The 23,354-nt window shown below is 53.2% G+C and overlaps 2 protein-coding genes across 4 annotated transcripts; one reads left to right on the top strand and one right to left on the bottom strand.

Annotated features, from left to right (window-relative positions):
• Positions 1-1,270: 1,270 nt before the first annotated feature.
• Positions 1,271-13,389, bottom strand: DNAJC16 (DnaJ heat shock protein family (Hsp40) member C16). Of its 2 annotated transcripts, XM_049835556.1 has the most exons (14): positions 13,145-13,389; positions 12,136-12,202; positions 10,842-11,172; positions 9,786-9,970; positions 8,317-8,421; positions 7,557-7,715; positions 7,046-7,176; positions 6,498-6,681; positions 6,136-6,318; positions 5,808-5,884; positions 5,243-5,323; positions 5,041-5,139; positions 4,404-4,571; positions 1,271-3,969 (listed from the first exon to the last, which is right to left on the bottom strand). In XM_049835556.1, exons 1-14 carry the CDS (start codon positions 13,315-13,317, stop codon positions 3,573-3,575), a joined length of 2,340 nt encoding a protein of 779 aa, XP_049691513.1. In that variant the 5' UTR covers positions 13,318-13,389; the 3' UTR covers positions 1,271-3,572. The 2 variants fall into 2 exon arrangements, with proteins under 2 accessions (XP_049691513.1, XP_049691611.1); XM_049835654.1 differs by lacking the exons at positions 9,786-9,970; positions 10,842-11,172; positions 12,136-12,202; positions 13,145-13,389 and adding an exon at positions 9,225-9,338.
• Positions 13,390-13,515: 126 nt separating this feature from the next.
• CASP9 (caspase 9) lies at positions 13,516-21,206 on the top strand. Of its 2 annotated transcripts, XM_049807908.1 has the most exons (10): positions 13,516-13,661; positions 14,531-14,750; positions 15,286-15,366; positions 15,579-15,610; positions 16,576-16,752; positions 17,522-17,611; positions 18,353-18,500; positions 18,991-19,170; positions 19,365-19,474; positions 20,631-20,870. In XM_049807908.1, the coding sequence occupies exons 1-10, from the start codon at positions 13,530-13,532 to the stop codon at positions 20,721-20,723; spliced, it is 1,263 nt and encodes a 420-aa protein (XP_049663865.1). In that variant the 5' UTR covers positions 13,516-13,529; the 3' UTR covers positions 20,724-20,870. The 2 variants fall into 2 exon arrangements, with proteins under 2 accessions (XP_049663865.1, XP_049663875.1); XM_049807918.1 differs by lacking the exons at positions 18,353-18,500; positions 18,991-19,170 and having other exon boundaries at positions 20,631-21,206.
• Positions 21,207-23,354: the final 2,148 nt, after the last annotated feature.

The raw sequence follows: 23,354 nt of genomic DNA, 5'->3' as shown, positions 1-23,354 counted from the left end.
CTGTCACTGGCGAAAGGTTTCTCCCATTAAGGCGCAGCAGCAGGACAATGAATACAGAGGAAGGGAGGGCAGCCAAAGGTGGCCTGGGTCCTGTTCTGAGAGTAGGGGCATATGTGACTACATTGCCTGCTGGTGATAACCAGGCATCTCCTACAGCAGGAGTAGTTTTATTGCTCCTGGAATTTCTGAGCTGACATGGAGATGAGGGTAGTTTGTACATGGAAACACAGAGCCACCTCATCACACATTAAAATAGTTTATTTTGGTTGCGAACCTGTAATCATCTTAGAACAAAATGACATCAGTGCCTGTTCACAAATACAAAAAAACCCGAAAACAAAACCGAAAATAAAAAAGACAAGTTTGCCAAATAAGTTAATCCCCCCCCACCCCCAGTAGTATCAAAAGTGCAAAATAGGTACCTAGTTTTCAGTCCTACTTCTCAGGCTGCGCTAGTGTACTAGTTCCTGGCAGGCTTTCGGTGCACGGCAGAGCGGAGGCCGGCAGCCGCAGATGGCCGCTGCCCACTGCACTCGGTCCAGGGAGGAGTTTTGGTACAACCTTTAGACTGGGGGCCTGTATCCCTTTGCTTCAGCTTCTGAGCGGCGTGCGATCGCTCAGAGTTCACTAGAATAGTGCACTAGGACTGAATTTTCTCTATCTTTGGATTACCAACCACCATGTGCATAACAATCACAAGTGCGTTTTGCTGACGATACGTTACGATATGGGTTGAGCGCCGCTGGAGGCAGCAGGTTAGGAAATGATCTGGGGGTGAGGGCTCGCAAATGCTGGGAGAGGGCAGACAGACCTCCAGCGTAAGCAGCCTCCGACCACGCTCTTCTACGAGAAAGCGAGCGCCCAGCGCTCCACGAAGAACACCAAAGCTAACTAAACGAGGGGTTCAGCACAGTTTGGTGTTTGCTTTGGCCCATGAAAGAAGATTTTCCATAGAACAGCGACACAAGCCGAGTTCGTCTGACCTGGTTAAAAGCGGTGAAGGGCAGAGTTACAGCTAAACAGGAGCTGTGCTCCCATCCAGCCACAGGCGGCAAGGGTGGACTGCTGCAAGTGCTCCTTAAGCAAAACTCAGCCTAAAAGGGGAGGTTACTGGTGGTAAAAAGAAAATTAAAAAAAGGATTCCCACAGGTGTGCAGCACGTGAACTGTATTTATTTTGAAGGCCAGAAAGGCCTTGTCGTCTCACTTGGGGCAGGACGGAACTCCCTTGCTGTAGCACAACTAGGCACTTTTTTTCACGTGTCAAGGGTTTTCTCCTGGTTTCTGACTAGCTGAAGAGACAGCAGAGACCCAGAGAGTATTTTTTTGCTTTTGCAACTGTTTAAAAAGTTATGTGGAGCCTTCCGCTGGGCTAAAGACCATTCTGGCCACAACCTGCAGAGCAAGCTGCAGGAGAAGCATGAGTGCACTATGGCAATTGCTCCAGCCAAAAGAAAACAAAGTCTAGCAGCGTCAGGCCAGCATGTCGTTTCCCCTCCCGCTCTATTTCAGCAGTACGTGTGTGCCTCGGAGATCTTTGGCAGGGAGAAGACTTCGCCTTCCTTCCTTCCTTCCCTCTACTTGAGTGCCTTATCCGTGCAGCAGCGCAAGCTGTGGCCCAGAGTCCGCTGAGCTAAAATTAAGTAACCTCACATAGGGTCAGTTGGTAGCATCGTAGCCTTTATTTGGAAGTACATTATACACGGCCTTTGAGATACCTGTGGTGGTTGAAGCATGCCAATCTACTCCCAGGGCAGGGAGGAATGCAGCAAGCCAAGGGTCTGTGAGCAACTGGGTCACGTAGGCAGTGAAACGACTTGAGCATTCCCGGATTTCGTATGGGGATCGGCAGCTAGCTCAGAGATTGGCATGGTTATTCCTACACGCTGGCTGCTCCACTAAGATGGTAGCTAAGATGGCAAGGACCGAGCAAGCTTTGCGTTAACACCACATGCTCGACCAAGTGCTCTACCGTCAGAGCCCTGCAGCAAAGGCCACCCCGTTCGGATCCCCGTGCTTTGGCAGTGCCGTAGCCTAACGGCGACTTGGGACTGCAGGGGCCTGGGTCCTGTGCGGAGTGGCTAGAAGAGGTGTGGCAAGGACCAGCGCGGGCGACAGTGTCTGCCCCGGCACAGTGAAAAGGAAGAACCAGCCCCACAGGATTTCAGTCCCGGCTGTGAAGAGAAACCCTGCTGCTTTGCTTTATCGCTTGAGGAGTGGAAAACGGCCATGAGTCTGCTTGCCTTCCCTTCACCTTACAAAGGGCCACTCTTTCCCCCCATGGTGTTGAAAATGGCTGTTGGAGCACTGCTAGAGCAAAGCGTAAACCAAACCTGTGCTTTACGACTGTTCTAGCTTCACGCAGACCTATGAGTTCAAAAAGACAAAAAAACCCCAAACCCCAATGCAAACAAACAAAAAAACCCCAAGGCAGCAGCCTGCACATTGAGAAACAAAGGTTTGCAGCAAGAAGGAAATGGGCGAGAGGCTGAAACTGAGCATCCTGAACCCACGCCTAAACCAAAAAGGAATTTCACACATAAGCAATGGTCTGATGATACAGCACTTCTGGGGCAACCTTTCAAGAATACAATCATCAGAGAATTGGGTTCCTTGATACAAAGAAAGGTTGGTTTGTACTACAGATGTAAGGGTGTTTGAAAGGAGCCCACACCGACTCCCTAGCAGCTAGGTAGAGTTTCTTTTATACATCTACTGGCTCATAGCAGCTCACGCCTACAATCTGAGGACACAGTTAAAGTTATGGCTCTAGGATAGATAGTCTAAAAATCGACAGAAGCAGAAAGGCATCTGAAAAATCAATGTGACATTTAAATGGCTCAACACCTTTACAGTATTTACGGCCGTGCAAAACCCCTTCCCTCCATGGTTATGGTTTGGCCGGTGAAGCTGCGCGTGGAATTATGATACGAGGAGCATGAAACATGCAGATCACCTACTAGCCTGCACCACAGGTGAGTCCCAGCTACAGATTTGCTATGAGGGAGATGTTCCCGACCATACTCCAGATCACTTACCACAGGGAAAGCCAATAAAGTACGACTGCCTGGTGGGAGGAGGCCTTTCAGAAGGGCAGGGCCTGGGAGAGTCTGCAGGGTCTTGCCGTTGTTACACCATGCACCACAGGCTAAGCGCACGGGGAATGGGAGAGAGAACCACGACCCCACCTGCATCACCGGCTGCCTTCGGTCTGGACCGAGTCACCACGGCAGAGAAGTCACGGGTTTTTCTTCAACCGAGGTAAAACGAGAGACAGAACAGGGGCGACTTGGGAAGCAGATGTGGCAGGACAAGAAGGGAAAAACGGACTTCTCGGCTCTTCAGCAGTTCGGCATCCAAACGCACGACGAGTCAGTGGAGGGGATTTTGATGCGCTTGGCTGCGCTCCTGGGCTCTGGATGCGGGGAGATATTTTCTATCTAGTCGCTGGCCCTAGGAGAGTTCATCTAAAACCTAAGGTCCATTCATCACGCTTGTTTGAGTATTCCTGGAAAGAGCTGTCCTTTGTCATCTTCATAAAAAGTTTGTCCATTAGAATCTCTTTAAAATCCCTCAGTCTAGCGCAGGCCACGAGGGGATATAGAACCTCTGTAAGGAACCCTCTAGGAGGCGTTCCATCCAAAAGGACAATTTGTGTAATTTGTTTTTAATGGATCTAGATCCTGGGCTGCAGGAGGATTTCCCTCTGGCTTCCGTGTGTAGCGAGGAATCGTAATCCTCGCAGGATCCCGGGGTTCCCCCCTCATCCCCCGATCTGTGAGGCTTAAAGAGGCAGAAGTATTTCTTGTGGCCGTTCAGAGCCAGGACGTAGCCTGTGTAGTCGCGTTCCAGGAAATGCTTGTCGTACTGGTTTGGGATGGGGGCCACATCCTGCGCGAACTCTAACAGGTACTCCAGCCATTCTCGGTGCTTGTCCAGGCTGAGGAAGGAGAAATGAAGAGAGCTACTCCTGGGGGAAGAGCAGAGGAGAAGTGGGATTAGCATGTCTTCCGAGTCAGGCCGGATTCCTACCAGACAGGTAAGTGTTTGTAAACAAGGGCAGGTGCAGAGCTGTGTTGCCAGAGCTCCTTTTTTAAGCCAGTTTGGCACAGGTGATAGTTACCTAGCACGCAGTACTGTTGTGCTCTCTGTTTGTCAAAATGTGGGTATGGCCAAAGCAGTGGCACTGCCAGACCTGTCTGGCCAACCTTCACTGAGTATGGCCAGGAAAGGCTGCTCGGTTTTTGGTGGCTCATTGCCACTGACGAGCACAGAGGCCGCTGGGCTTGCCAGAAGTGTTCCCTTCTAGCAATCGAGCCGACACTGCTCCTAACTTGTCGTCAGAGCAGCATTATACAAGTTGTTAAAACGGTAACAGAAACCCGGCAGAGGGCCCCAGCCTACCCTGTGAATGTGTAGACTTCCAGGGCAAACTTCTGCAGGAGGATGGTTTTGGTCGAGTTGGACAGGATCAAGACCACATTCATGTGACCTGGCCTCAGGCGTACCAAGTTACTGTTGTAGTTGATGTCTGTTAGCTCAGTCACCTCGACAAAGCCCTTTTTGGGAATCCTGTGGCAACAAAATGGTGACAGAGTTAAAGGGGAATGAGGGGCCGGGCGCGACCAAGGACGGAGAACCTGTGCGCTTGTTCCCTGCCCCCTTACACTGAGCTGTCCCTGTGCCCTCTAGCTAAAGCCGGTTTAACTGGTGCAGTGGCCAGACTTGGATCTTTCTTCCTCGACAGGTCAGGCAGACCTTTACCTTTCCTCCAGGGATGTTGTCTGGGGCAAACACTGTGGGACTCACTTAATAGCTGTTTGTGCACCCCTGTCCTTGCTGGTCTGGGTCCTGGCTGAATGCTACTCCCACCCGCCTTGCTGTGCCCGCGCTGCCCTGCGCGATGACTGCGCTATGTCCGCGCAGCTCTAGCAAGTCTCTGCTGTCCACCTAATGCTCTCCACATGCTCTCTCTGCACAGAGGCTCCTCAAGCAATGCTTCGGCAGAAAACATTTCTGGAGAAATTATTAGAGAGGGAACCTGTTGCTCTCTTTGCTGAAGCTTGCGTCGTTCTTCTCCGTCTTTGCAGTGGTCTCTTCCTTCTCGGAGGGAGGAGAGTCCCTGGGATCACTCGAATCGCTGCAAAGGAAGATTATCTTGTGTGTGTTTAAGGCACCAGACTGGACTGAGGTGCTAACGGCTGGCCTGTAAGATCCCCTAGGACGTTTTGGTGTGCACTCACCTGAAAGCCTGAACGATGACGGTGCCAAAGAGAATGAAGAGTGCAGAGAAAAGCAAGGACAGCAGTGGCATCATTTCTCGCCTGAGGGGAAGATTTGCAAAGAGCAATCAGGTCCGCGAGCTGCGCTGTTTCTGCTCGACTTGCAGTTCCTGCCTGCCTCATGTAATACCATGCGGTTTCCCCAGAAACTCAGCTTGTTTCCTGGGGCCTTAAAGACAATCAAGATTTTGAGCACTGTCCCACTCCCACCCAAAGGGAGGAGGATAAAAACAGATCCTTTTTAAAATGAGGCGTCAGGGAAGCGGCAAAACCCAACAGTGGATATGTGTTTTCAGGAGTCTAATGTCCACGCTCAGTCTCAAGGCTAAAGTACCCAGTACTTGAGGCAGAAGCTGACTTCACTGTGGTGTCAGCGCTCTTTGCCTCAAGCTCGAGAGAGTACAGGCACCTATGTGTGTCGATACGGTCTCAATTCCTGGTAATGAGAACTTGGTTCTGCTATGCCTCTGAACCAGAAAACAGCAATCCTGCTCCCTATCAAGACTTGTCAACACCCAATCCGTACCAGTTACTGTGAAACAAACTGTCCCAGCAGTCTGAGATATAGTCCAGCGTGGAGTAGAGCCATCGGATAAGGAACATCTGTTAAAAAAAAGAAAAAAGCAAATGACTGACCCGCTACCCAGAGCCCCAGTAGGACTCCCACCCCTTAAACAGAACCCTGGACCAAATCGGCTTCAGAGCATGCCATGAGCTTCCTTCCACAAGTGAGAAGCCTTCTAAGAGTCTTGCCTTGGTGTTTTAAAACATAAATAATGCCCGTGAATCACCCTAATGGGACTGTCCTAAAAGGTAACGTGGTTGTTAGGCAGCTGGAAAGGCTGTGTGCTTACGGGAGCGAGTTCATCATTCAAGTCTGCCAGGACAGTCTCTGAAGAGAGAAGGCCGGGGTCTGTCCTCAGCTGGTCCAGAAGATCAAGGAGGATGAAGTTGTCCTCTTTGCTGCCTTGCCAGGCCTCCTCCAAGATTTTATAGGTGATCTTCCCTGCATTATTGTGTCTCTCCAAAATGACCACCTGGACGAGCCAATAACATCGCAGATGTCAGAGAGGAAGGTACTCTTTACTAGGCGGATGTTACGCTTCAAATCACCACCCAGATTTAGGTGTCAGATCGAGTTGCAGCATCCTATGACACGAGGTAGAATGACAGATGAAAAGGAGGAAGGGGGGGGGGAAAAAAAGGAAACCCTCACAGCTGATTTTCCCCGATACTTCTCCTCATCCATCAGGAAGGCGTCCGCAAACTCCGGCTGCCGATCACGATAGATGTGCACAAACTTCAGCGTGTCTTTTGTGTTGGCCGCAGCAAAAGTCAAGAACGCCTCGTAAGCCTCAGCAAACTTATCACCTTCTCCGGTAAGTAAGACCGCACAGTGCCTAGGCAACACAACGAGATGGAGGATTAAGAGCCAGTCTGGACACGAGAGGAAACAGCCATCCCCTTTCTGCCAGCTAGAATGATCCTGAAGAGCCAGAAACGCAATTTGTTGCTTCCAGGCAGCCCACTCCCGCCTTCCATATACTTGGCTCTCCAGCTTGTCACCCTGTTCCTCCTCCCTTCCACCTGCACTCTGTCCCAGGATATGCCTAGTAAAGGCAGGAAAACTATCGAATGGTGCAGATACCCAGCACGATCCAATGCAGTCATTTCCCTTCTCCCTTGGAATCAAACAAAAGGTGGATTTAGGAGCAGCCTCAGGGAACAAAAAAAGGGGAGGACACATCACCCACGGAGCCGTACTTTCGCTGACGGTGAGACTTCTTCACGGGACACAGCTCCTGGAACAGCTTCTGGTTGGTGAGTCTGGCCACCATGAGGAACTTATTCTGGGAAAGGAAGTCGTCAATGAGCTGCTTCTTCATATCTCGTGCCTGGTGAGGACAAAGAAAGCAGAGGTCAGAACTTGGCAGGATGAGGAGAGTCAAGCTGCCGTGACATCCTTGTCAGAAGCCTGGGGATGGCTGCCAGCCATCAATCATGGTCCTTGCTAAAATTCCCTGAGATGTTTTGAGGCCCCAAGACTGAGAAGCTACCTGCAGCCACCCTCCTCCAAAGGTCACACACCACAGCTGAAGCATGCTGAGCTCCCTCCCACTGGTCGCTCTCTGCCTCTGTTGGAGCCCGAGTTTAGGCTGAGAATGAATGCTCTTTACTCTGAAAAGCTCCACCAGCTGACCCCTCATCACAAGCTCGGTCAGAAAATCTCAGCATCCATTTCACGTGAGCTCTCGGACAGGGCTCTGAGCAATACCTGCACAACATCAGCAGGCCTGTCGACATGCTCCTTGAAGATCATCATGGTGGGAGTGTAGACATTGATGTTGTACTGACTGGACAACTCTTCGGTGCCTCGGAGTCCAACGTACACATAACCAAAGGACAAGTAATCGCGGTATGCAAAGGCAGTCAGCTGGATGGGAAGAAAGCACCAGCGCATGCTTATGTTAGAGAGTAAACATTTTCTGCCCTGAGTGCCTGTGGTGACTTTGCTTCAAGAACACCTCCTGCTGTTTCGATGTTGTTGGGCGTGCGCTGCAAGAGGTAAAAGCCCGTCCTCTCCCTTGCCAAACTGCAGTTCTCATTCTCTTTAGTCATCGTACAGGGAGCCTTGATGGATCCATGCCTCTATTCTACAACCTGACGTTTTGCACGGTAGCAGGGGTTTCTTAGGAAATGGGCTTTCTGGCAACCCAAATTACATGTGCTGCAAAAATCTCTCATTACCAACAAAGGTTAGTATGTGCCCCTGTTGCCGCTAACTCCAAAACCCACCCGCACCTTCGCATCCACCAAGGATACATCCGCGGCAGTGCGGAGAAGCAATCTCCCAATGAAGTCGCTCACCTGGCTGTGCTGTTGTCAGCTGACACAAATCAGCTTGCTCTCCCCTAGAGCTGGTCAATAGTATTTAGAGGCATTGGTCTGCCTCTGCTCACAGCCGTATCGCACTTTGTTTTGGAATGGCTGGATTTATTAGCAAGTCAACAATGCAGTGATAGAAATCACGTTACCTTGTATAATAATGGCACAACTGGCATGTGATCAAATAGAAGGACATGGGGCTTGTTTTCTTTCTTCCAGTTGGAGAGAAAGCGGATGTAGTTTTTATCTGTAATCTTGAAACAGAATCAGCATGTTAGTTTAACCTCTGAGCCATCAGACACATGCAGTGCTGTACGATTAGGTGTCTGAATGAGAACCGAGTCTGGAAAAGCTGTCCCGGTGTTACAGGAAGCAGACCGTGGGTTTGTCTTTCCAACAGGTATGCCTGATCTGGGCTTGTTTGATACAGGAAATGAATTAAAACTATCAGTCTCAACCCCCCACCAACCCACCAAGTTATTGCACCCTCTTGTCGATACCGTCTCAAGTCAGTGCCAATGCTGCTTTCTTTCGCGTAACTGTACATTGGGGCCATATGCTTTATATATATAGTGGGAAGCCAAGGGTTAACAGGCACCTGTGAGCTCCATCAAACCTGCTCCTGCTCTGTTTCAGCTGCGGTACCTCTTTGACCTAGAGGAAGGAGATAAAAGGGAGCTCACAGCTCATTTAGGGGCCCACGGGGAGAGGAGTGGACTGCTGGCTCTGTTTTTGATGAGTGCCTGGCTGTGGGAGGTGAAATGGCTGCTTTAGCTGTGCAAGAGGTCAGCAGACCCTGCTTCTGGGGTGAAAACTCAAATACCTGGAGGACAGCAGGTCAAGGGTCTGTTGGGAAGGGTGGCCTTTGCTGAAGACCCCAAGGGAAAACAAGGTGAGGTGAACAAGACTCCAGGCAGAGAACAAGCAGGTGAGAGCACTACGGGGGCTGACCCAGCTATGTTGCACTGAAAGGGGGTGGAGGGTGCTTAGGACTCTGCCCAAAAACAACCAAGCAAGGCTGAAATGCAGGAATTTTTTATCTAGTTGGAGGTTTTACCTATAACTCAGAAAGGGCTCTCGCTGCCAGCTCCAGTTTCAGAGGTCTGCATCAAAACTGGATGAAACAAACAATGGGTCTCTGTGCGGGTGAGTTTTAGCAGACGGTGCCTACAAGTTAGCGAGCGGTCCTTAATTTGCTGGATGAAACTTCGAAAAAAGGAGAAGGGAAGTGAAATCCAGCAGGCAGGTAGAGCCTAATCACAGACTCCTAACCTGGGGGTAGCTTTTGTAGAGCTCTGGCAGCCATAGGGTATTACAACTGGGGGGACAGCAGGCACACAAAGTCGCTGGTGTAACTGCGTAGTAGAGGGACTGGCCCTGGCGCAAGAAGCGTTACGGAGCCACCTTGCGCGATCACTTCTGACAGCTCTGGGCTTTGTAGCTGTAATTACAGCTCTCAAAACGCCTTGTTTCACCAGCCTTGGTCGGATTGTCTCGCGTTTGTGACACGGCACAGCTAGCGGGCTGAATTAACAGATTAGCCACTGAAACAGCTAAGGAGAGGTGAATATCCAGTCAGATGCAAGAAGCGGCAAGTGACGTTCTCACTAGAGCATACCTTTTCTACGAGATTCCCTGGCAGAAGGTTCTCCACAAACTGCCGCAGGTTTTCTCGAATGACAGCGTTGTGGAAGAAGGTTATTTTCCCATTAATGAGCCCTAGTAGAGATGGTGTGCTGTGTGCACCTAGGTGATGGGCGAGGCGCCTTTCGTACCCGGCGTGAACAACTCCTATTCCCACTCCTGAAAAAGGAGAGCAGGCTCAAGTGAAACGTCATCAATGTTCCAAAAGGCATGGTAGAAAACTGAGGTTGAAGACGGGTTGCCTTGCCCAGTGCCCTGCGTAACTCAGGAGTTATTTGTGGGACTGTCCCTCCCAACTCTGTACTTTCCTCCTATTGCAATCCTCGAACATTCTATTTAAAACTCCTAGCTTTATCTGGCAGGGGGAGAGAGAGAGAGAACGTGTTGTCCTCTTTTGTTCTGTCCACTGGTATTTCATGTGCTACTTTAAAACCTCAAGGAGAGAAATCTCAGTAAGGGGGAGCTACGCTGCTTGTGTCTCCAGCTGTCTGTTGAGTTTGTGTTTTTCTGGAAGTGCATGCAGACAACATCTGCAGGGAAAATGAGGAAGCTGGGGGCGGAGGGGCGAGTACAAAATACCTCCTTGTCATCCAAATATGTTCACTAAGTCTCAAAACTTCACTGTATGGTAGCAGCCCTAAAGTTGAGGACGTATTCTGCAGGGATCTTTGCTTATCAAAGGCAGCCAAGCACAGGACAAAGAGCAATGCCGCATTTATGCTGGTGGCCTAAAATTGCAGCGGTGTGATCAATCCTCAGCCACGCCATTGTTTATTATCATCAGCGTCCCACTAAGCCGCTTACTGTGTGGACAGAAGAGGCATCTTGCCCTAGTGATCTACAGAACTAGTTTTTCCTCATTTCTAATGTATAGCCTCATCCATTAAAAGGTTAGTAACATTCGAGAAAGCGTTAGGATAAATCCCTGAGGAAATCTACAGGTTAAACTCAGTCCTCCAAAGCTGAAGGTAACCGCCGCAGCCTTGCTGGGCAAGCAACACGTGCCCAGCCTAAACGGCCTCATCCTTACCCAGTGCCTCCAATTCCTGAGCGACTTCCTTCCACACGGGCTCGATGTGGATGCAGCTGAAACACCAGTCCGAGGTTATTTTAATGAGGTAAGGTTTCTTGAAACTATCTGGCACGATTTCGTTGACGTAGTGGGAAAAATGGAGCAAATACTTCTCGTCGGAGGTGTCGCGCCTCTCCGAATTAAAGGGGAAATGGAAGAAGGACTCGTCAAAATAGAAGCCTTCGTGGAAGTGGTGGAACTGGCGATGCTGGTGCTGAGAGTAGCCCTGGCTTTCCCCGGCATCTCCGTAGCGATCAAAGTTTGCCCTCTTTTCCTCATTGGAGAGAATCTGGGAAGCAGATAATAGAAGGGACGGTTGCCTGAAACCATGAGGGGGAACCACCCTGATGATAATCCCTTAGCAAATAACTGCAGCGGCATAAGGATGTGCTATGAGGGAATGTGCAGCCTTTGCTGTGCATCGGAGAGATAAATATTCCAGAAAAGGGAACTATCGTGTAGCCTCCAGGCTCACTGCAGTAAATAAGGGTAAAAAAAGCCAAAGCACAAAGAAAAGGAGCCTGCGAATCAAGACCGCTGTACCCATTTCTGACGCCAGTCGCTCCTCAAGCCTGAGCGTCGCACTGTCCAAGCATTAACGGTCTTTGCTGGAGCAGCTTTTGCCTGGCATCTGCTTGAACATTTGAGGGTTTTCTGGGGGCATCAGAAAATGCCAAAAGTTTTACCGAGCAGCCAGAAGCCCCCCCAAGAGAAACTGCGGTTTTTGGCTGGGAGCTGGCAATCCACTTTCATTTCTGCGGGCTCAGCTCGCTTGCCATGGAAGCGTTGGGTCAGCCGCTGCAAACTGGGGCAGCCGATTTTGAGAGCCACGCGGGAGCAATGTGCAAATAACTACTTATGCAAAGAATAATTTGAAGTGACTAAAGCCCTGTGGTGATTAACATTGCTTACATCACCCCCAAAATGCTTATATGTACATGTGACGTGGGCAAGACGGCCGCCCAGCTGCGCGGGGCTCAGTGCATACCCGTTCCTCCCTTGTTTGAGGCTTTTTAGCGAAAACGGGGCAGAGCTGTAGCAAAATATTTGCAACAGAGGTCGTGCTGGTGACATCCAGCGGCGCTCTGTTGAGAAAGTAGAGGAAACTTTTCGGGTCAGTAGCGTCCACCTCCACGGGGTCGAGCGCCTTTCCCATGCAGACATATGCAGAAAAAGCGCTGAGCCCCAGATGTTAAAATAAGGTCGCTTAACTTTTAACAACAGCAGGAGTTTAGCAAGAAGAGCGTGTTACCTCGTAGGCCTTGCTGATCTGGATGAATTTGTCTTCTGCTCCCGGGTCCTTGTTTTTGTCAGGATGCCTACGAGGCAGAATCGGAGGAAAAAGGGGTCAGCACTTCCCCGGGGCCGGGGGGGGGGCAGGTAGCTGTCGGCCTCTGTTCAGAGGTGAACGGGACACGGACAGTTAGGGTGTGCAGCGGTGTCCCCCGAGGCTGAGATCAGATTTTATACCCAGCACGCGTTCTCCCTACCCAAACCCCATGCCAAAACGCCGCACCGGGACGCTAGCCATGCACCTGCAGACCTGTCCCTCCACCTGATGTGTTGACGATGGCCCGAACCCAGGACAAGGGAGTGCATATCTTTCCTGCCCGCTACAGCAATGCATCCCTCAGCTCCTGCCCTACATATCCACTGAGTTCTTCCTGTAAAACACCTCCTGCCGCAACCCTTGGGGATGTCTTGGGCAAAACGACGCAGGCTCTAAAAGCTCGGGGTGAGGCTATTTTCCGAGGCAATGCCTTGAGCCTGCTCCTCCGTGCATGCCACCGAAGTGAGGAGCACAACATTTGTGGAGCCAACCCCTTCCCCAGCGTGGGGGTCGAGTTGCCCTCGGACGCCGAGGTGTCAACCCGGGACTTAGACCCTGGCGTATTAAACGTTCCCGGTTGAGTCGAGGAGAAGTTTTTTCCCCACAGCCAGACTCCTGGAGGGTTTTACAGTATGGATCTCTAGGGTGAAGGTGTCCGCTTGGTTTCAGGATGACTCTCGGCCTACGAGGAAGACCCGGGGCTCGCCTCTGACCGCCTGCCCGGCCTCGTCTGGCGCAGACAGCCAGGTAAGGTGGCTAATGCCACCTCCCAGCAGCGTTACCCGCTGCTCAAAGCGCAGCGGCCTAGCTCTCTCGAGCGAGAGGACGCGAAACAACACCGTGTGTCCGTCTGTCCATCCCGCCGGGGTGCTGCGGCAGGGGGAACGGATGGGAGCCCGGGAGCAGGCCGGGGCGGAGGGGAGGCACGTACCATTCCCGGGCGAGCCGTTTGTAGGCCTTCTTGATGTCGGCCTGGCTGGAGCTCCGGCCGACTCCCAGGACGCGGTACGGGTCGAAATCCCCCGCCGCCGCCGCGGCCTGCGCTCCCAGGGCCGCCAGCAGCAGGGCGGCGGCCCAGGCCAGGCCCGCCCGCCCCAGCTCCATGGCTCCGGCGGGCGGAGGCTCGGCGGGGCCGGTGGCCGGAGGACGGACACCGGCGCTGAGGGGACCGGGGACCGGCGACCGGCGAGGGCCGCGGACGGGCCGCCCTCACCCACCCTGCGCCGCCGCTTCCGGCGCGCCCGCCCCGCCGTCACCATAGAGACGGGCGCCGCTTCCGGTCACCGAGGCGAACCGGCCAGAGCGGCGGCGCCGCCATGGAGGAGGCGCAGCGGCGGGCCCTGCGGCGCGGGCGGGCGCGGCTGGTGGCGGAGCTGCGGGTGGCGCCGCTCTGGGACCCGCTGGAGGACCGCGGCCTCTTCACCCGGCCCATGGTCGAGGAGCTGCAGGTGGGCCCGGGAGAGGGCCCCGCGTCCCCTCGGGCCCGGGGACGGGCCCGGGGGAGGGCCCCCTGTCCCCTCACCCCGGCGACGGGCCTGAGGGAGGGCTCCCCGTCCCCTCAGCCCTGGTGACAGGCCGGTGCGGGTGGCCCCTGCGTTCTCTTAGGCCCGGTGACAGGCCCAGCGGGATGGCCCCCGTGTCCCCTCACCCCGGTGACGGGCCCAGGGGGCTGGAACCGTGTCCTCTCGGGCCCGAGGGAGGGCCCTGTGTCCCCTCACCCCGGAGATAGGCCCGTGGGGGCTGGCCCCTGTGTCCAGTCACGCCGGTGACAGGCCTAGGGGGTGGCCCTTGTGCCTCCCCACCATGGACCCTGCAGGTGTTAGATGTAAGACCCACCCCCATCTTGTCTCTTCTTGTTCTGTGCCCCAGCCGGTGCCAGGTGTAGGGGTTTCTCCTTCGTCCCCATTCCAACTTGGTGACAGGCTTAAGGGGCTCTCGTTTCCCCTCTCTGTTACTGGTGACAGAACCTGGGGGTGTCTTACCTCGTCCTGCACACTGGTGACAGGCAGGGGGGTGCCTGTTTGTCTCCTGGGGATGAGCTGGGGGTGCTCCCTCCTCCCTCTCCCTCCAGGCCCTACGGTGGGCTGCAGCTGCATGTCCCCGTGGAGGCAGCAGGGCTTGGTGGTTGAAGGGGGATTGGGGCTGGGGTTTGGGTGGCTGCTGGGGGTCTCTGTGATTGTGTCCTTCGGCCTGCATAGATGTGCTCCGTGTGGATCCCCACGTTTCCACTATCTGGGTGCCAGTTGGAGGGGCTGGCCGGGCAGTGCGCCTGGGCTCGGGGTGAAGGCATGTCGTCCTGAGCTTTCCTCCTCTGCAGAGTGCTGGCAGCCGAGGAGAGCAAGCCCGGCAGCTGGTCATCGACCTGGAGACTCGAGGGAAATGGGCTTTTCCTGTGTTCCTCTCCATCCTGCGGGACACCGGGCAGGGCGACCTCGCAGACATGCTGATCGAGGAGTGCGAATGCCCACCGGCACCGCCACAGCTGGTAGACCTGAGGCCTGTCGAGCTGGACTTACGTGAGGAAAAGCATCGTAAAAGTAAGTATTGAGGGCACAGTTGTTTTCCAGGCAAAGGGCAGCATGGGGGTGGTGGCGGCTGGGATCCTTCTTGCTACGGGTAAGAGTCTGTGATGTCCTGATTTTTATTATCCTGGAGCATGGCTTGTGGAGGCAAGTACGCAGACTTGAGCTGTTAGGAGAACGTTGTGCTTTCCAGTAGCGGAAGCTTCTAAGCTCAGGCTACGTGCTTGTGGTGTTAGGAGTTTCCTTCTCTGTATTTTTGCCCACAACCTCTGCAGTACCTTGGTGAAAATGGATATTGCCGTGTCCTTGCCATCTTGTGCTCTGCTGAATCTACCTGCGGATCCAGCTTGTGCAGTTGTAAGCAGAAACTTCGGTCCGTTGAACCCTGAAAAGGGGAAAATGGACGCGATGTTGTATCGCAGCCTCGCAGATGGGTTGCTGTGAGAAGTGGCTGTTGGCTCGGGTCCTTCCAGGCACCCTGGGTTGGTTACTTGTAGCGTGAACTCGGAAGGGGGAGAAGGTGAGACCCGGCTGTCCTGTCTCATTACAGATGTGAGCTTTCCTGAACGTTTGTCCATCCCAGTCCAAGCTGAGAGTGAAAGACCTCAAATGCCTCCCGTGCCAGCCCAGGGTAAGCCATGTCCCAGGCTCTTTCAGAGAGATGGCGTGCCAAGCGCTTGCTTCTGGCGCGTGGCGGGGTGGGAAGGGAGAACTCGTACATGTCGCCGATGCGTTGTGGGTGATGGGGAGGGATCAACGTGAATTCTAGGAGAAAGGTGTATAACCAACATCTTGTTGTGGAGCGTGGAGAGCTAAATACCATGTCTCTGTTGTGTGTTGTAGGTTCAGCTGTTGACAAGAGGAACTGTGATCTGGTTGGTATTTGGTTAGGCCAAAAGCGTTCCCTGTTAAGTGAAAGCTACGTGCCTCGCAGGTGGCTACCAGAAGATAGCCCCGGGACAGCCGATTCTTGCTTTGCGTTACTGGAGCAATTGCTCCGAGGCCGCCACTGCTGTAATGGGGCCGATTGGCTCAAAGCAGGTCAATTGTTAGTCAGCTCCTCCTTGAGATTACCGCAGCTCTAACGTAAATAACGTAACGTAGAGCTAAAGCTTGCGCTGAAACGGTTCCCGGCAGGGCAACTGGTAATTTTGGAAGGCACCAAGCGGTGTGTCATCTGTAAAGCAGTGTTTAGAGTTTGTAATCCTAACATGAAGAGGCAGACACCAGGAAAACAACAGTGAACACGTGCAGGATGCTCTGGCATGTTGGGAAGCAGGCAGGGAAGCACCGAGTATTGCAAATATATCTGGAGTGGTCTTCTGATAGCCTGCAGCCTATGGGTATCTATCTTATGCGGAGCGAATAGTTTGGCTGTGTATGCGCCAGGCTTGCAGCTGTATCGGTGTAGGTGTTCGGGTAGCCCTTGTAAAACCCTGTGGTGCTGTTCATCGATGGTAAAGCTGAGTCTCTGGGAGGTTTTACCTGCCTGTTCCCTTGGCTCCTTGCGTGGGCTCTCGTGGCAAGGTTTGACGATGATGCCTAAAAATAACTCCCAGAAACTTCACCTTGCCATCAGAGACGCTGCAACTAAAGAAGTGGCTGGTTTTCCTCAAAGGTGGTCCCCGGTTTGGCAGGTGGTTTTGTGTTCCCTGGCTGCTGATGACAACGTGCGTGTGGAGAACCGATACTCTTATCTGTTCATAGGCCTGGAGAAATTAAAAAGCTGTGAAATGTGCTCCTTTAAGGAATTCCGTTCCTCACTGGTGTTGCGTCCTGCTGGGTTAGCCAGCAAGTGCTCCGAGTAAGAGGGTGTTTAATTGCCACGTGTGCCTGCCAGGTTTATGAGCTGAAAGCGGACCCGTGCGGACACTGTCTGATCATCAACAACGTCAACTTCAGTAGAGAATCGGATCTGTTGACTCGAGACGGTTCCGATGTGGACTGCAGGAAGCTGGAGAAGCGCTTCAAGGCCTTGCGCTTCAACGTCCTGACTCAGCGGAATCTGGAAGCTAAGGTGAGGCCGGCTGTGTCCAGCTAGCGCAAGGGACGAGAGGCGAGCCCCCAGAAGCGATGGGAGCACGTCACGGGACATACCCCCGTGTCGGCAGCATGCCGAAAGCCCCAGCCTGTGCTGCCCAAAGAAATAATCGACCACTTGCATCCTCTTACTTTATTGTGGTGCCATGATTGCAGAAGGAGAAAGGACCTTGCACGTTTTCACCCTTCTGCCTGAACTTTGATTCCCGGTTGTGATTTGTAGGCAAATCGGTGAGGCTGTATTTCCGTGAGAGCTCTGACAGCCTCTGTGTCATGTGCAGGCAGGGGTGTGATTTCCCCATCTATACGGTCCTCAGCTGTTATTTGAAGTGGTGTGGGGAGCTCAATCATCTGGAGTGGCCGCTGAAAGTAAAACAAGGTTCTTGGCTTGCCCACTGGCCCCTAATCAGAAGAAGTGCATTTCAGTGGATTGGTCGCCTGGAAGCGGGTTATGTTTTACGTCGCCGTGTCATAAAGACCACGGCAAGGAGAGGAATCTGTGCGATTAAAGCAACCGACGTTAACAAAGGGCAGAACCACAGAAATACTTGCTCTCCGCTCCTGGCTTTTGCTGCCCATAGGTGGGGTGTGTGTTATCCTGCTTGTGCCGGACAGAAAGTGGCAGAGAAATCAACTGGATTCTTCTGAGTGGCACGCCCGTGATATACTGATAAGAGCAGGGCCCAGCCATGATCTGTGGCTGAGCTACGGTTCAAAAAACTCTTACCGTGACATTTTCCACTTAGGCAATGGTTTCTGAGCTGCGGAAGCTGGCGCGGCAGGACCACAGGGCCTTGGACTGCTGCGTCGTGGTCATCCTTTCCCACGGTTGTCAGGTGGGTTCGTCGCATCTCTCCCTTTGTTCATTAGGCAGGCTGCCTGTGTGGGAAGCGGTCGACTCCACGTGCCGCGGTCTTGCGCAGAGTGGGAGGGAAACAGTCTGTTGTGACTGATCCAATGGCCATTCTGCCATCTTGAGACGTCAACATCTGCCAACGCAGATGTTGTGCTGTCCTATCTGGGTTAAAGAAAATGGGAGCTTCTCCAGCATAGTCTGATCCAGTGTCGCCTGCGGATGAGCATTCTCCATTTTGGATGTTGGGGTGTATAATTCAGAACTGAACGATGGCCAGAGAGCAGTGGGAGGTAGCGCTAACCCGCATACCGTGGTTGTTTAGTCCTTCCTGTTCCTCCAGCTCTGGTGGGGGAGATGCCATTAGTAGTAAAGCCTATTATTTATCGTGAGTCCGGAGCCTCAAAGGACGAGGAGAGGAGAGCAACTGTTAGGAAAATGGAGTATGTTACGTGCCCGTTGTCCCAGAGGATGAAGCACCCCTTCTCCGGAGGAGGTAGAAGAGGAGTTGGATAGTAGGAGGAGTTGAATTGCTGGGTTTTAGCGTGTTTTGGATGACCTCCGGGTGCCCTCTCACCCTGACGTGGCACACGCGTTCACATGGGCATGAGGAAGTGAGATTTGTTCCGGTCGCTTTAGGCTATGGAGAACGCGATGGGAAATTGGCTCCCTCAGAACGGGCCTCACCTTCCGCGTTACTAGCTCCTGGATTTTCCTCTTGCAGATGAGCCATATTCAGTTTCCCGGAGGCATTTACGGCACAGATGGAAAATCCGTTCCAGTAGAGGAGATTGTGAACTATTTCAATGGGTCCAATTGCCCGAGTTTGAGAGGAAAACCCAAACTCTTCTTCATCCAGGCCTGTGGTGGAGGTGATTCTTTGTTTTGGCTCCTGAAGCGAATCGGCTGTTGGGCATAAGCAGGCTTCGGAGATGTGGTTAGGTTTTGGCTTCTTTTTCCTTTTGGGTTCATTGCCTATTTCTCCGGCTGTCTTCTCTCGCTCTCGGCCACGCGTTCTTACCGCTAGCGCGGGCTGAGCATAAGGGCACAGGTGCGAGCCTCTTGTAGGAGGGCAGTATCGATTTGTGCGTGCTGGCACGGTTTTACTGCACGGTAGGGAGATGTGGGATGGAACGAGGGGAGCGATCGCAGCACACGGCCAGGCAGTGCGGACCGAGGGCTTTTGTGTGAATCGCCAACAGCTTCGACTCAGCCAGCGCAGCCAAAGGGCCCAAAAGCTTGGTTTTGTTGGAGGACCCTTATTTTTTATTTTTTCCATCTTTTCTTAATGGAGGGTGTACTATTGTCAGACCGTGTGGGTGAGACGGACATCAGGGACTGTCTCGTTGCTGCTTTTTGCAGAGCAAAGAGATCGAGGCTTTGTAGTGGATTGCGATTTGCCTGGAGACGATGCTCCTGGAGGTTCTCTGGAGTCGGATGCGACTCCTTTTCAGGCTCCGTCGGGTAACGTGGATGAGCCGGATGCCATAGCCAGTTTGCCCACACCCAGCGACATCTTGGTCTCCTACTCGACTTTTCCAGGTGAGGTAGCCCACACCCATCCTTCGCTGGGAACGGGGGAATTGCCAAAAAAGTGGGAGCTTTGTGGCCAAAGGTGGAGGTGGTTAGGGGCAACCAGCTCCATTGGAGGTGGTGCCCGGGGAGCGGCGGTCACTCGGCAAGGCGAGAACGGAAGACTGGCTTTAGCAGTCAATGTTCTTGTTCTTTCTCTGAAGGTTTTGTCTCCTGGAGGGAGACATCGAGAGGCTCGTGGTACGTGGAAACACTGGACAGTGTGCTGGAGCAATACGCCCATTCGGAACACCTGCTCAACTTGTTACTGCGGGTAAGTGTCTTGTTTCCCCTGCTTTTTGTAGTCACTATGAAGGAAACGGGTAGAGCTGCAATCGGTCAGGGCGTGGAGGCCTACCCTTAAAAAAGGAATGATGATAATGAGCATTCAGTTTATGGATCAGCTGATTGGAGGTACTGTGGAGAGGTCTAATTATGAAGAAAGTGTCTGGCCTTGGTCTGCCACAAATCACCTCGAGGTTTCTCTTGTGAGAAGTAATCCCGAAAATGAGTGCTAATCTGTTCCATGGGAACTTCTAAAAAACTGTGTAGCTTGTCCCACCCTCAGAAGTCCAGGCCAATGGGACTCAGGGCACCATTGTAAGCGTGCAGCCACATGTCTGGGCAGCTCACACCCTCGGGGAAGACCCGCTGGGTCTCTCGTGCCTGGAGATCTCCTTGGGCACGTGCTCTCTTGCTGGTGCTCCTGTGATGCCGTGGTAAGTCTTGAGGAGCATTTCACCCTTGTGAAGGTGATGCCGCATGCCTGTGTTGGCATGTCCTGGCAAGCGAGGAGTGCAGTGCGCAGGGAATGCAGAACCAGCGTGGCTACTACACGTTTTTCCTTTGCGTGCCCTCTTGATTGGAGGAGGGTGCCACAGTTGCGGACGAGCATAAGGGCTTCTAGATGCTTGTACTGTTCTCCGTGGGTAAGAGAAAAATCTTATATGGAGGCAGCAGGGGAGGGAGGACCTACTTTTTTGTCGTTTTCCTGACATCACGGTGCTTTTCTGGCATGCGGTGGCTTGACAGCCCTCGATTTCCAGGGAGTAGTGTGAGACCCTCTGTCTGCTGCTTGGCATTCGGTGCAAGGGAAGTGGCCTCGGGGAAATGACAGGTGTGTCGGGAAGAAAATGGGCAGAAAGGGAATTTGCTTTTAAGCACCCGAAGGGAAAGAGGGAGCTGCGGCTCATGCTGAGATGCACCTGCTGGAGGCGGTGGTGGCTGCTATGGCCAGGGTTTCTTGAAAGGCCATTTTCCCTCGAGCCCCCTTTAGTTGTGCTGGCGAAAATGTCTCATTTTAGGACACCTGCTGGCTCTCATGTCCCACAATGCTGTTCCCTGTCTTTGTCACTGTGCTTCCTGCGAGTGGTTGTGCCGCGACGCACGAGCTGGAAAAAGCTCCTTGACTGCTCTCCTTCTGTTCTCAGGTGGCAGATACCGTCTCTGCCAAGGGGCAGTACAAGCAGATGCCGGGCTGTTTCAACTTCCTCCGTAAAAAATTCTTCTTCGCCTGCAAATGATGTGCAGGCTCCAAGGTCCCCACCAAGCGCGAGAGTTACTTCACCGCTGCCAGATGACATCCATGCCTGCTGTGACTCGGCATCAATGCTCCCAGTGGCCTTTGTCCGTCTGTCTGTTGAGATGTTTGTCTTGAGAAACGTAATCAGTGAATGCTTTCCTTGTTGTGCAATGGAGAGAAGTCGGAGACTGGTGCCGTGCTGATGGGAAACATTAGGGACAGGCAAAGGAAGCCCCTTTGCCAGGGCATGTGCCAGCCTGAAGCCTCCGTGCTCACTGAGAGCGCCTCTAGCTCACTGCGACGTGGCTGCGCTCAGCCTCCGAGTGGCTTTTTTTGGTGATCATGGTGTTTTTGTCCTTGGCTGCCTGGATAACTGATTGCTGGAATCCAGGTCTGGTGCTTAAGTGGAATGGAATGATTTTTGCAATTGGTATTTCTTGTTTCCAATAAAATGCAGTGAAAAAGGCAAAAAATCTTTTGCGTTGTATTCCCTTGTCCGTTCCGTCTCATGAATGCCATTTCAGCATCTCCCGAAGGCTTCTCTGAAACGAGAAGAGCAAGAATAAACTTTCTTGAATGATTTTTATTTATTTATTTTTTTGTAGCCTGCTGGTATTACTGGTAGCGTTTCCGATGCGGCTGTGCCAGTGCAGCAGGTCTTGCGTCCTTTTGAGGAGTCGATCACACACTAGATGGGATTTACAGCAGGCAACCGATGAGGATTCCTTTGGATATCAGAGCTGAGTGAAAGCACTCGCCCTGAGGAGCTGCTGGAGGCAGTTGCGCTGATGGTTTTGGGTCAGAAACCCTGGATGTATGGGGGATTTTGAGGAGAAAGCATCCTCGGCAACGGAGGAGCAGCATTTGGGTACGCAGGGAAGGGAGGCGTCGGCGAGCTGCCGTGCTTGCGGCGCAGAGCTGGGACAGGGCCGAGAGCCACACGAGCGGCTGCCTGGCCCGGCCTGTCTTCATCATGCAGGGCTTTTTATGCTCTCGGGAAACCGTGCAAGAGTTTCGGCGCTGCTGAGGCAGATTGTGCCATGTCCTTTTACCTCTCTGCTGCCGGAAGGGCGAGGGAACGATTGTGAGTGGGCAGGGAACCTGTGGATCTCCAGTCTGCCTTTGTGGTAACTAGGAATTTCCACGCTCCTTTTTTTGGGAGCATTTCTGGTGCTTTGAGGCGGTTCAGCGCTGCCGGTGGAGCGATTCTCAGCCTGGGGTTTGGGTTTAACTGTTTTTTGAAGAGTGCTGGGGCTTGAGAGAGGGCAAAAGGAGCTGAAAACTGGAAAGAAGTAATTAAAAGTAGGGTGAGGGGGCAGGGGGGCGGAGCTCCTTCCCCCAGAGGGTGTTAACTCTTGCCTTCAGTTGCTTCCAGTCCCTACTGATCAGGGAGCTGCGTCCCGCAGGGGTGCACGCCTGGCTGTCCCCCATGTGCACCCAAAGCATCTGTGCTGGAAAGAAAAGCCCCTCAGTTACTCGATGAGCATGGGGTCCCTCTGGTCGTGCTTTGTCCCCATCAGCTCCAAAAGGTGAGCTGCACGAAGGGTGCCACCCCGTGCTGGGGGGCCCATTTTGGGCAGCTGTGGCTCTTGCCCCGGCGGGACACCCCCAAATCGGGCTCCCCGCTTTGTGAAAGGACCCACTGGGGCTGCCGTGAGGGTCAGGGGCTGAGTGGTGTGAAGCCGTATGGGGGGACGTCGCTGGGAGATCCTAAAGCTGTGCAGCCTTGAGACAGTTTGTGCTTTGCCCCAGAAATGGGGAACGGGGATGAACAGGATGTTACCCAGCTGGTGCAGGGGACTGGGACGTGCAGCCCCCCTGCCTGTAAAACACAGGAGCTTGGGATCGGGGCGAAGGGATGGCTGGAAGCGAGGAGCAGTTGGCAGGGAGCAGGGTGGGGAGGGAACCACCCATCCCCAGGTGGGGGCAATTGGGAAGGGGCTCGGGCTGAGCCAATTAGGGTGGTTCTGGGGGCTGAAATGCCAGGGTCAGGGCTGGGGCTAGGGTGAGTAGGGCAGGATCTGGAGGGGATCTGGTTTTCCCTTGGGGCTTGCAAATGCCCCTGAGTCAATGATAGTGCTGGAGCAGGAGCAGCAAATCCTTACTGGTGAAGCTGGAAGGCTTGGCTGGGAGCTGCTGATGCCCATCATCTGCAATGCTGGGGTAAGTGAGGCTCTAGTTTTAGGTACCATTTGATAGCAGCATCCTGTAGGAGATCTGTACCATTATGGGATCCTGCAATGGAAGGAGGAGAAAGCTGGGAAGAGAAGATGCGAATTATGGGTTTTATTTAAAACAAAAAAAGCAAGGTACTTGAAAACTGTTTTTTGAGATGACATGGTGGAAATGCAGCAAAGAGCAACAGAGGAACATGGAAACAAAATGGATCCGAGGTACTGTTGGACTCTATTCTTTCCTCGTCCCCGGAGCTGGTGCTTGGCCAGCAGAGGAGCATTCCCAAGGTCCTTTAGCCCCATCTGTCGCAGGTGGGTGAGAGTGGTACTTCATGTGTACGTCATCCCCATCCTTGTGCCCCCCCCCCCGCTGTGGCACTGAGCTCTCTGCCCCCTGGCAGGAGGGCTTGTGGTGCCAGGAGCAGCCCAGGGCAGCTGTGGGTCCCTACTGGTGGGGG

The sequence above is a fragment of the Accipiter gentilis genome, chromosome 1 (genome assembly GCF_929443795.1).
Source record: "Accipiter gentilis chromosome 1, bAccGen1.1, whole genome shotgun sequence".
Taxonomy (NCBI): Eukaryota; Metazoa; Chordata; class Aves; order Accipitriformes; family Accipitridae; genus Astur; species Astur gentilis.
Note: the sequence above shows the minus strand (reverse complement) of the source record. Positions and strands in the feature narration are given on the sequence as shown.

Coding starts and splice junctions, on each gene's coding strand:
- DNAJC16 (XM_049835556.1), bottom strand. CDS start 13,317: ATGGAGCTGGGGCGGGCGGGCCTGGCCTGGGCCGCCGCCCTGCTGCTG. Junction 5,324..5,807: donor AGTTTGTTTCACAGTAACTG/GTACGGATTGGG, acceptor TCTTCCCCTCAG/GCGAGAAATGATGCCACTGC. Junction 3,970..4,403: donor GAAGTCTACACATTCACAGG/GTAGGCTGGGGC, acceptor CTCTTCCCCCAG/GAGTAGCTCTCTTCATTTCT.
- CASP9 (XM_049807908.1), top strand. CDS start 13,530: ATGGAGGAGGCGCAGCGGCGGGCCCTGCGGCGCGGGCGGGCGCGGCTG. Junction 14,751..15,285: donor TGAGGAAAAGCATCGTAAAA/GTAAGTATTGAG, acceptor GTCTCATTACAG/ATGTGAGCTTTCCTGAACGT. Junction 18,501..18,990: donor CATCCAGGCCTGTGGTGGAG/GTGATTCTTTGT, acceptor TGCTTTTTGCAG/AGCAAAGAGATCGAGGCTTT.